The 12,076-nt window shown below is 30.9% G+C and overlaps 1 protein-coding gene across 1 annotated transcript in view; it reads left to right on the top strand.

Annotated features, from left to right (window-relative positions):
- LOC108560174 (probable G-protein coupled receptor Mth-like 1) overlaps nucleotides 1-12,076 on the top strand; it is a 55,388-nt gene that overhangs the window by 32,055 nt on the left and 11,257 nt on the right. Inside the window, exon 3 of the mRNA XM_017917624.1 lies at nucleotides 2,725-2,803. Coding sequence (XP_017773113.1) covers nucleotides 2,725-2,803 — 79 coding nt within the window. The remainder of the gene's footprint in view (nucleotides 1-2,724; nucleotides 2,804-12,076) is intronic.

The raw sequence follows: 12,076 nt of genomic DNA, 5'->3' as shown, positions 1-12,076 counted from the left end.
TACGCATTCTTTCCCATTCGTATTTTACATCTTTATTTTTGTTTTTTGTTTGGTTCGTTCGGGTTTTCGTTTTGTTTCTCCCACCCGCAGTTTTATTTACAACTCGATTTCGTTTTCGATTTAATTAATTCCACTCTGGATGGCCATAAAATGTGCAGATACAGAAACCAGACTCCGCACGTGTGCGTTCTCTAGCAATTTACAAACTCTACACTCACACACTACACTGCACGGCGCGAGTGAAAAATAATCGCGCCAACTCTCGTTGCTCGCTTTCGCCGATTCGTAATAACCGGAATTTCCTCCCCCGATCCAATTACATGTTTGTTCGCATGCAATTTCGCGAATTGCATTTGCGAAGCAATCTTATTTTCGCTGGAATAGAGATCGTTTCTAAGATCACTTATAAAACGCAGTTTGCAGTCTCTCAAAGGCACATTAGTTTTCAGTTATGGTTCAATAGAAATAAGATAATTGAGATTATATAATGAAAAAAAAACTTCGATACAGACTACACGCTCAAAGACACGTTAATTTTAAGATATGAGATGAAATAAAGATTATATAATGAAAAAATATGTTAATTAAACAAATTCCTATTATTTAAATGTAGACATTTTATATTACTTTTAATAGTTTGGATCACCTAAAATCGAATTCTGCACACTCTTAAAAACACTTTAATTATTAGTTGCATCTGCATAAAAATAACGTTAAATTTAATTAGATAAAATGCTAATTTTTCAGTTAATTCGTTTTAAGAGATATAGTTTTTTGGATTACTTATGATCTGCAGGTCTTCAGATTAAAACGATGATTATATAATGATGTTAAAATTAATTAACTTAGAATGTTTTGGTGTTCAAACAACTTAAATTTAGAGAATAATCAAGTTTTGAGTCACAAACAAAAACTTGAAAGACAAACAAATCACACGCAAAACGAAGATTATAAGTGTCCCAAAATTAACACAAGATTTGAATTTGCCGCCATTTGTGCTGTAAAGTGAGAAGAGGACAACAAAAAAAAATGAGGAGATTAAATGCGGACAGTGTCCGGCCTTGACACCGTTAAATAATGAAGAAAAATACTTTCATTAGGTAAAATGCTAATTTTTCAATTAATTGGTTTTAAGAGATATAGTTTTTTTTTGGATTACTTATGTTCTGCAGGTCTTCAGATAAAATTTAACAGATTAAAACGATGATTATATAATGATGTTAAAATTAATTAACTTAGAATTTTTTGGTGTTCAAACAACTTAAAATTAGAGAAAAATCAAGTATTGAGTCACAAATAAAAACTTGAAAGACAAACAAACTATCATACTCAAAACGAAGATTATAAAGGGTGTCCCAAAATTAACGCAAGATTTGAATTTACCGCCATTAGTGCAGTAAAGTGTTGGCAACCCAAAAAAAACAATTTGAAAATTTAGTGCAAAAATGGCGGCAAATTCAAATCTTGCGTTAATTTTGGGACACCCTTTATAATGATGTTAAATTCACAATTATTTTATATAAAATCGAATATAATCATAATATAAAAAGTACACTAATTAACAACGAATGCTTTGGTTTTCAAACAACTTGAAATTTGACAAAAATCAAGTTTTTAATCTCGAACAAAAACTTAAAAGTCGATCAAATTATCACACTCAAAACGAAGATTATATAATGATGCTAAATTCACAATTATTTTATAAAAAATCGAATATAATCATGATAAAAAAGTACACTAATTAACAATGAATGCTTTGGTTTTCAAACAACTTGAAATTGGGAATTAAGTTTTGAGTCTCGAACAAAAACTTGAAAGTCGAACAAAATATCACTGCTTAAAATGAAGATTATATAATGATGTTAAATTCACAATTATTTTATATACATTTGAATACAATCATGGTATAAATTAGTACATTAATTAACAACGAATGCTTTGGTTTTGAAACAACTTTAAATTTGAGAAAAATCAAGTTTTTAATCTCGAACAAAAACTTAAAAGTTGATCAAACTATCACACTTAAAATGAAGATTATATAATGTTAAATTCGCATATATTTCATGTAAATTAAAGTTTCGAACAAATACTTGAAAGTCAAACAAATCATTACACTTAAAACGATCATTTTATTCACATTTACTTTATATAAATTTGAATATAATCATGATATAAAAGTATACTAATTAACAACGAATGCTTTGGTTTTGAAACAACTTGAAATTGGAGAAGAATTAAGTATTAAGTTTGTCGAACAGAAACTTGAAAGTCGAACAATCTATCACTACTTTTGATTTAAAATTAATTAGAAATTTAAAAAAAAATGAACTTAGGTCAAACTTAACTTAAACTTGAAAGTTGATACGTCTCCTGTGTGTTCCACCGCATTTATCTTCGAAGCAATTAGATATGTGCGCGTGATTAATGTGAAGTTCATGCAGGGCGTAATTACGTCTGCTCGTCTTCCTCCTCGTTCAAAAAGGAGGAAGTTTATTTAGGAAAGCCGAAAGGGGAAAGTGTCAAAAGACGAATTAACTGTCTCTCCACCGAACGCAACTGAAATATTTATATTTTCCTTGGCGCTTTCAAAATAAACCCCGGCACCAAAAATACCGATTTCCACAAGTAATTGTTTCAACTCCTTCTTATTTTATTATTATCGTCTCTTCCTTATGTATTTATTTATGTTTTGTTGTATTATTAATTGCATTTTTCATTTTACAGCCGTGTCGATGCACTTCCTGTTCTTGTCCGCATTTTTCTGGCTGAATACCATGTGCTTCAACATATGGTGGACATTTAGGTGAGTGTCAAAAGACAATTCCTTTCTCCGTCTCTCACAAGTTTTACGCGTCTCCTCCTCGCACCCGTTTTGTTCTATCAAACGCATTTTCACACGCCTCCTCCAGTCTTGGCGCGCGAAGCTGACTGAAAACTAAAATTAAGTCGTCGTTACGGCGGAGCAGAAGAAGGCATAAATCATGGAAACATCGACTTTGTCGTTTGCTGGTCCACTTTCCAAAAGTAAATCATCGATGATGATGATGATGACTCGAAGCAAATAAAGTTATTATCATCATCATGATCATGATCAGTTCTTGCATCTTGGAGAAAGCCTAGCGATAAACCTGTTTATGCAATCGTAAATTCTTGAATTTCTGAAGACAAAAAAAAAATACATATAGAAGGATGAAATCGATTTCGATATGCAATCTTTAATTGCTCGTAAACTAAAGGATTTCGAAAGCCGCTCATAATTAAAAACAACAACAAAAAAAAGATGATATTCGAAACGTAATTGGATAATATTTTGCTAGTTCATAAATTGCATTTCTTTGCGCATTCGTGTTAAGGTCGAGCGGAAAACGTTTGCAAAAAATTACTTTCTAAGTAAATAATTATTTCTGCAGATAACACTTCTTTACCTCTGGCTAAGAATAAATAGCTTTAATGGACCACCATCATCATCATCAACAGCTTCGTTATTATTATTAACAGCAACTTCTTTTTTCTTTGTCGTCGTGCCACCATTCTTTGACTTCGTGCAGCGATAAGATGCATAAATGAAGGATATTCGATATTGCCTCGCAACGCACATTTTTTGTCCCAATTTCCATCGCAACCTTTGATATTATATGTTATGAGATTTCTCTCTTGATCCCACGAACGTGTTCTCCTCTCTGGGTGTGTCCTGAAAACAAAAACAAAAATCGACGTATGCTCAGCAGATTAAAAATGTCAAAAAGCAAAAGAAGAAAATTTATACAAATATAAAAAGAAAACTGAAAGGAATTGCACGAATGTTGCGAACACATGTAATTTCTGAAGAGAAATATATTACTCTCACTTGTTTTATCAAATGAAGAACTAAAACTATTCTCAGATCAATCAAATCTTATGTAAACTATAAATAGAACTGATTCATTTTATGTCCATCTTCCTGTTGTTCGATTCGAGTAGATAAATAGATGCGCTTTTCCTGAAAAAAGATGATCCAATCGTTATCTGCAACGTTCCCATTTCCATTTTCGATAAAACCGCCGGCTCCGGCCTTTTGATCTCCTCCCCATTAATAAAGCGCACATATTTTTCTTTTTTTTCTTTGATATAAGCGTTCGTCGTTTCCCCGATAATTATGTATTAATTAATTTAATTACTCATTACGGAAACGGGTTTCGCGTAAGTAAAACGCGACCACTTCTTGCCACCGACCTGAAATTCTCGAGAAGAAACGAAAAGCATAAAAAAAATAAATGAATGATGTGATGAAGAGAGAGAATCGTTATTATTAAATTCCGTGCATGATAATATGCTTCTCGTTCCACCAATAAACGATAACGCTGAACGAGCGGTTGTATTTCTTCAATAAACTGAGATAACCCATTCCGTCCATTCGGTTGATAGGGATATCCATGAATGGGACCCATTCTCGGTTTAAGGAAAACCTTTAGACCTTTCGGTTATCTGTATTCTAGCTACCAGTTTTCAGTTAAACCGTATAATCTCGAATATAATAAGAAAGTATAATACGCACCTTCATTCCTATTGTAAGTACTAAAATGTGTATACGCACATTGTATTATACAAGAGTTATCATTCTTAATCAGTGTCTCAGATTTGCTTGTTTAATATTGAAAATGACGGGCGTATTATATTCGAATTATCACTCTTAATTGTTGTCACAACTGTATCAATAGAATATTGAAACTATCTTTAAACTTGTATCTTTAAATGTGTATAATTTGTGCGTATTATACTCGAATTATACTTTTAATTGATGTCTCTTCTGTATTTATTGAATATTGAAAATATCTTTAAATTTTTACACAAATTATAATACGCACCTTCATTCCTATTTTAATTACTAAAATGTGTAAAAAAATGTTCGTATTATACTTGAGTTATCATTCTTAATCAGTGCCACAGATTTGCTTGTTTAATATTGAAAATGACATGCGTATTATATTCGAATTATCACTCTTAATTGAAGTCACATATGTATTTATTGAATATTGAAAATATCTTTAAATTTTTACACAAATTATAATACACACCTTCATGTAAAAATGTGAACATTGTGTGCGTAGTATACACGAATTATCTTTCTTAATTAGTATGACAAATGTATTTAATATTGAAAATGACGTCTTATTGTACTCAAGTATAATACTCTCTGTTACTTTTTTTCGTACAAAAATGTATACACACTATGCGTATTATATTCGAATTATTACTTTTAATCAATGTCACAGCTGTACGTATATATTATTTAAAATTTCTTTAAATTTGTTCGCAAATATAATACGCACCTTCATGTAAAAATGTGAAGAATTTGTGCGTATTATACTCGAATTATCATGCTTAATTAGTGTCACAGTTATTCGTATTTAATATTGAAAATGACGTCTTATTGTACTCAAGTATAATACGCACCTCCGTTACTATTTGGATAGAAAAATGTATACACAATGTGCGTATTATATTCGAATTATTAGTTTTAATCAATGTTACTATTTAATAGTAAAATTGACGTCAAATTTGTACGTAACTCCAACTAAAAATTTATTCATATTGTGCGTATTATACTCGAATTATCATTCTTAATCGATGTCATTGCTGTACGTATTTAATGCTAAAACTGTTTTTAAATTTGTACGCAAATATAATACACACCTTCATGAAAAATGTGAACAATTTGTGCGTATTATACTCGAATTACCATGCTTAATTAGTGTCACAGATGTATGTCTTTAATATTTAAAATGACGTCTCATTGTACTCAAGTATAATACGCACTTCTATTACTATTTTGCGTACAAAAATGTATACACAGTGTGCGTATTATATTCGAATTATTTAATGAATGTTACTATTTAATATCAAAATTGACGTTAAATTTGTATGCATCTTCATGTAAAAATTTGTACAACTTGAGCGTATTATACTCGAATTATCACTTTTAATCGCTGTCACAGCTATACGTATTTAATGTTGAAAATGTCTTTAAATTTGTATGTAAATATAATACGCTCCTTCATGTAAAGAAGTGAACAATTTGTGCGTATTATACTCGAATTACCATGCTTAATTAGTGTCACAGATGCACGTCTTTAATATTTAAAATGACACTATTTTGCGTACAAAAATGTATACACAGTGTGCGTATTATATTCGAATTATTACTTTTAATCAATGTTACTATTTAATATCAAAATTGACGTTACATTTGTTTGCATCTTCATGTAAAAATGTGTACAACTTGTGCGTATTATACTCGAATTATCACTTTCAATCGCTGTAACACCTTCAAGTAAAAATATATACAAATTGTACGTATTATACTTGAATTATCATTCTTAATTAGTGTCACAGCTGTGCATATTTAATATTGAAAATATCTTTAAATTTTTGCGCAAATATAATACGCACCTTCATGTAAAAATGTATACAAATTGTGCGTATTATACTCGAATTAACATTCTTATCACTGTAACACCTGCACGTATTTAATATTGCTAATTTTTATACAAATAGTGCGTATTATACTCGAGATTTTTTTGCGGTAGTTGTATAACCTTTTTTCTTGTGTGTTTTTCTGCGTAAAAGTTTCTCTCACGCAATTTGCAAACGGCCCCAAAAACCATTATTGATGCACGGTGTTCGGTATTTTTAACTTTTTCGGATTTCAAGATTGGCGACCCACGTGTCTGCTGCTGCCACGTAAACAGCAGCGATTTTATGCACTTGAGGGAATAAAAACGAGCCAACGCGTATTTATTTCCATGTTTATTTGACCAAAGCAAACCGAGTTTATGAGAAAATTTATAAAAAAAATCCCAATCACAGATGTTTATTAATTTTCTGCTCTCTTTCAATCAACTTAATTCATTTTTAACTGAAGAAATATAAATAAAATTTACGTTCTAAATAATCTTTAAGTATTAACTGAAAAAAATGACTTTTATTGAAGGTAGTTTGAAAATTGTTGCTTGTGAACATAGTAAGATAATAAATGTTTAATTGAAGTTGTTAATGGACGAAGTTGAATGAGCGCATAAACATAATTAATAGTAATAAGCTAACGTAAACATACATCATAATTACACAATGATTCGATGAAGTAAAAAAAAAAGTTAATTGCTCAATGATTGGCGTTGCACGCTGATGGACTCAACGAATTTTATTATGGCATTGCGTAGATTTTTAATTACAGATAATGTAGAGGAATTTAATATGGAATTAGAAAACTTTACGAGCGCCACTTCAAATGTTGAAGCCGCTTCGGATTTAAAGACCTCAACAAAAAATAATGTACTAGGCAAAACCGAAACAAACAGATACAAAAAAGGACATTCGATTACGTAAACACACGGATAACCCAAATACTACGGTCCGGATCTGGACGCGAAAGGAAGAAGTGGAAATCGGCGGCTCGGCGATCAGAAATAGCCGGTTTACATTGGGATCTACTCTTTCGCTCTGCTCCTCTGTACGTGTGTGGTGTGTGTGGTTGTGGCTGTTTTAATTAAAGTCAAGATCAATCTTAATATGGGTCATGGATCTTGTAGACTCATCCTAGCCAGATGCGAAGTCTTTTCGTCGTTGCAATTAAAGATAGTTGGTCTTGATTGCATTTCGTAACTGGAGGATGGAAATGCGTTGTGAAAGTCAACAAGTTTCTGATAACTCACAATCGAATTTCCGACAATTATTGGAAATTCCGACAACCATAATCCGTCGGTATTTTAACACTATCGGGATTATGGTTGTCGAGATTTCCACTATGTCAGTATTTAAAATGTCGGGATTTTAGTTGTCGGTAGTTCCTAGCCAGATGCGAAGACTGCAATTAAAGATAGTATTTGATTGCATTTCGTGGAGGATGCAAGAGCCTTAAAAGTAAAAAAAAGAAACTGGTAACTTTTTTAGTGTCTGGATTTGAGCACTATCAGAATTATGGTTGTCGGGATTTCCACTATGTCGAGAATTTGATTGTTGAGATTCCTAACCAAATGCGAAGTCTTTTCGTCGTTGCAATTAAAGATAGTTGTTCTTGATTGCATTTCGTAACTGGAGGATGGAAAAGCGTTGTGAAAGTCAACAAGTATCTGATAACTTTTTTATTGGTTCTGATCAAAATCACGACAATCGAATTTCCCAAATTTCCCGACAATTATTGGAAATCCCGACAAACATAATCCGTCGGGATTTTAACACTATCGGGGTTATGGTTGTCGAGATTTTTTTCTATGTCAGTGTTTAAAATGTCGGGATTTTAGTTGTCGGGAGTTCTTAGCCAGATACGAAGCCATGTTCAGGTAGCAACTGATTATGAAAGTATAAGCAGTTTTCGAAGATGTAACTTTTCAGACCTAAAAGTTGTGAAAACACCAAAGTTTGTTTATTGATTACAAAGAAGCTAAACCAGTTACGTACTTATATTCACATCTATTTTAATCTCTATACATTCTAGATTAATATACGTGCTCATAGTGCTTTAGGGAATAACTGGTTATGCAAATAATGGCAATTTTCGAAGACATTACTGTTCAGATCTAAAAGTTGTGAAAACACCAAAGTTTCTTTAATGATTACAAAGAATCTAAAGCAGTTACGTACTTATATTTACATTTATTTTAATCTCTATACATTCAAGAGTAATATCAATGTACATAATTCTTTAGGTAATAACTGGTTTTGGAAACAATTGCAATTTTCGAAGACGTTACTTTTCAGACTTAAAAGTTGTGAAAACGCCAAAGTTTGTTCATTGATTACAAAGAAGCTAAACCAGTTACGTACTTATATTTATACTTATTTTAATCTCTATAGATTCAAGATTAATATCAATGTACATAATTCTTTAGGGAATAACTGATAATGCAAATAATGGCAATTTTCAAAGACATTACTGTTCAGACCTAAAAGTTGTGAAAATACCAAAGTTTATTTAATGATTACAAAGAAACTAAGGCAGTTACGTACTTATATTTCTATTTATTTTAATCTCTACACATTCAAGATTAATATCCGTACTCATAATGCTTTAGGGAATAACTGGTTATGGAAACAATTACAATTTTCGAAGACGTTACTTTTCAGACCTAAAAGTTGTCAAAACACAAAACTTTGTTCATTGATTATAAATAATCAATTAAATATAGTTTTTGATTACATTTCGTGGAGGATGCAAGCGCCTTAAAAGTAAAAAAAGAAACTGGTAACTTTTTTAGTGTCTGGATTTGAGCAGTATCAGAATTATGGTTGTCGGGATTTCCACTATGTTAGGAATTTTATTGTCGAGATTCCTAACCAAATGCGTCGTTTCGTCGTTGCAATTAAAGATCGTTGTTAATTGCATTTCCTAACTGAATGATGTTAGAGCGTTTGAAAGTAAGAAAAGAATCTGATAACTTTCTGATAACCCTTGTGCGTGGGTATCTTGATCTCGATTTGAGCTTTCTCGGGACGCGGCGCTTTGAAGTCCATCGACGATTCCATCAACAATTTGTTGACTTGGTTATTGGGAGCACGTTTTTCCTTGCCGCTGAAGAAGAGGAGTTATGTAGTCGTGAAGAAGAACGTTCATGCATCGCGGAGCAGTTTGGGGCAACGACCATACGAGCACGCACGTTCCTTCAGTTATTTACGAAATTACGCGCTTTTCCTTTTACTTTGTAACTTATTATTTGTTTCTTGTTGCTCTTCTTGCTGTTACGACTTTCTGGCAGAGATTTTGCGGAAAGGGAAGAAGCGTCTCCAGAGGGACTTTGGCAAGCGTTCAACGAATCTCCGCGTATATATTTAGAGCTGACAATTAACTGCATTTCGTTATTAATCCGTGACCGATCTCTCTCTCTCTCCTGCAGGACCTTCTTCCTCGCTTCCTGCTTGTCCGCGCGAAGACGAAGACGACTTTTAACAGTCCCGTTTTACCGTTTTCCCTTTCGAATCCGATCCTTCGCGCTGACAAGATCACACTCTAATTGGCTATGCAAATGTCCCAGATAGCAAAATGCATTAACCTTCTTCGCCAATGTCTCAGAAAACGTTCGTGCATTTATTAGGTTTCCTCGAACCAGTTGAGCGTTCGACGTTTTATATTTAAAGTTCTACTCATTAAATCGAGATGTATTGGAACATGACACAAAAAAAACATATATTTTTGAATTCCTCAATCAAATTTAAACTCATTAAAAATAGACTTACTAGAACATGACTCAAAAGATATATTTAAAAAAAATACTCAATCAAATCGAGCATTCAACTATAAATTCAAACTTTATTTAAAAAATGAACACATGTTTGATTTATAGTGTTCAATTTGTAATAAGTCGCGAAATGACAGTTGTCAAAGCGAGAAACTGGTGACAGTACAACTACAAACGAAAAGGTTTAGAAACGCTGGAGGGAATAAAAACGAACCATTTTCTATTTTTTTGCATATTAATTAGTTTCTCAATAATTGGGTTATATTTTTAATGAGTTGCGAAATGACAGCTGTCACCTTCTGTCAAAGTGAGTGGTGACAATACAACTACAAACGAAAAGGTTTAGAAACGCTATTTTTTACATTATTTCTTAAAGATTGTTCAATTAAATAAACAAGAGTTCTGAAAATATCTCGTCTTTAAATATTTTATGAAAAAATTGTATTGAAAAAAAAAACAAATATGAAACAAAAGTTATTACTAAAAATATTTATGCGGAATGTTTCTATAAATTAATTATTATTTACTTTATTCAGTATTTTTAGCTTTTATTATTATAATAACCTCTTGTTTTTGTTTTTTTTCTTTTCTTCGATTATCCCCAAAACAGACATTTCCATTCACATGTGTTATTTTGATGAGCATTAAAATCTTGTTTAGTCAATAAAATGCACGAACAACATTATAAACATTGCTGTTAGACTAATTATCTTGTATGTATGTTCATTAATGTTTATATTTTTTAAAGAATTTTACACAAAGTTAGTCATAAACGGAAAGAAAAATGTAAATAGAAAATGTTAAAATTTATATATTTCTACTGCTTGAGATAAATTAATATAAATGTTTGTTAAAGAGAAACAAGAGTTGTTTTAGAAATTAAATTAGAAAATATGTTTTTAATTATGAATGAAGATATAGAAATGTTAACTTTAAACAAATTTAATTGTTTCAGTAATTTTCTACATATTAATTAGTTTCTCAATCTATAGGTTATATTTTTAATGAGTCGCGAAATGACAGCTGTCACCTTGTGTCAAAGCGAGAAAACTTCAAACAAATTCAAAGTTAGAGAATTTATCTTTATAGTTACTAACATGTAGTTTTTTATATAATTTATCTGAAACTAAATATAAGAGAAAAAAAAAGATTTTTAATCTAATTAAATTTTATAATATTTTTTTTTGTTTAAATATGAAAAAAATGGAAAATTGGAAATGTTAACTTTAAGAAAACTTAATTGTTTCAGTAATTATATACATATTAATTAGTTTCTCAATCTATGGGTTAAATTTTTAATGAGAATATGAATCGAATAAAAATGATTTTTATTATAATTAAATTATAAAAAAAAATGGAAAATAAGAAAAGTTAATTTTATAAAAATATAATTGTTTTAATACTTTTCTACATATAAATTAGTTTATTACCCTTTTGGCTAATTATTTAATGAGTCCTGAATTGACAGCTGTCACCTTGTGTCAAATGGTGAAATTGGCTAAAACTACAAACATAAACAAGATGGAGAAACGCTGCTTTAGCGAATTTATCTTCATAATTCATGAATCGAATAAAAAATATTTTTAGTATAATTAATCAGTTTCTAAACCTTTTGGCTAATTATTTAATGAGTCGCGAAATGACAGCTTTCACCTTGTGTCAAATGATGAAATTGGGTAAAACTACAAGCATATACAAGATTGAGAAACGCTGCTTTAGAGAATCTATCTTCATATTTACTAACATGTTTTTTTTTTATTCTTAAAATATGAATATAAAAAAAGATATAGAAATGTCAAACAGAGACCAAATGTAAACATTGAAAGCCGACTGAAAGAATGCGGGTATCTAATTTATAAACGTTC

The sequence above is a fragment of the Nicrophorus vespilloides genome, unplaced genomic scaffold (genome assembly GCF_001412225.1).
Source record: "Nicrophorus vespilloides isolate i.1.1-1 unplaced genomic scaffold, Nicve_v1.0, whole genome shotgun sequence".
Classification (NCBI taxonomy): Eukaryota; Metazoa; Arthropoda; class Insecta; order Coleoptera; family Silphidae; genus Nicrophorus; species Nicrophorus vespilloides.
This window is presented reverse-complemented; position numbering and strand designations above follow the sequence as displayed.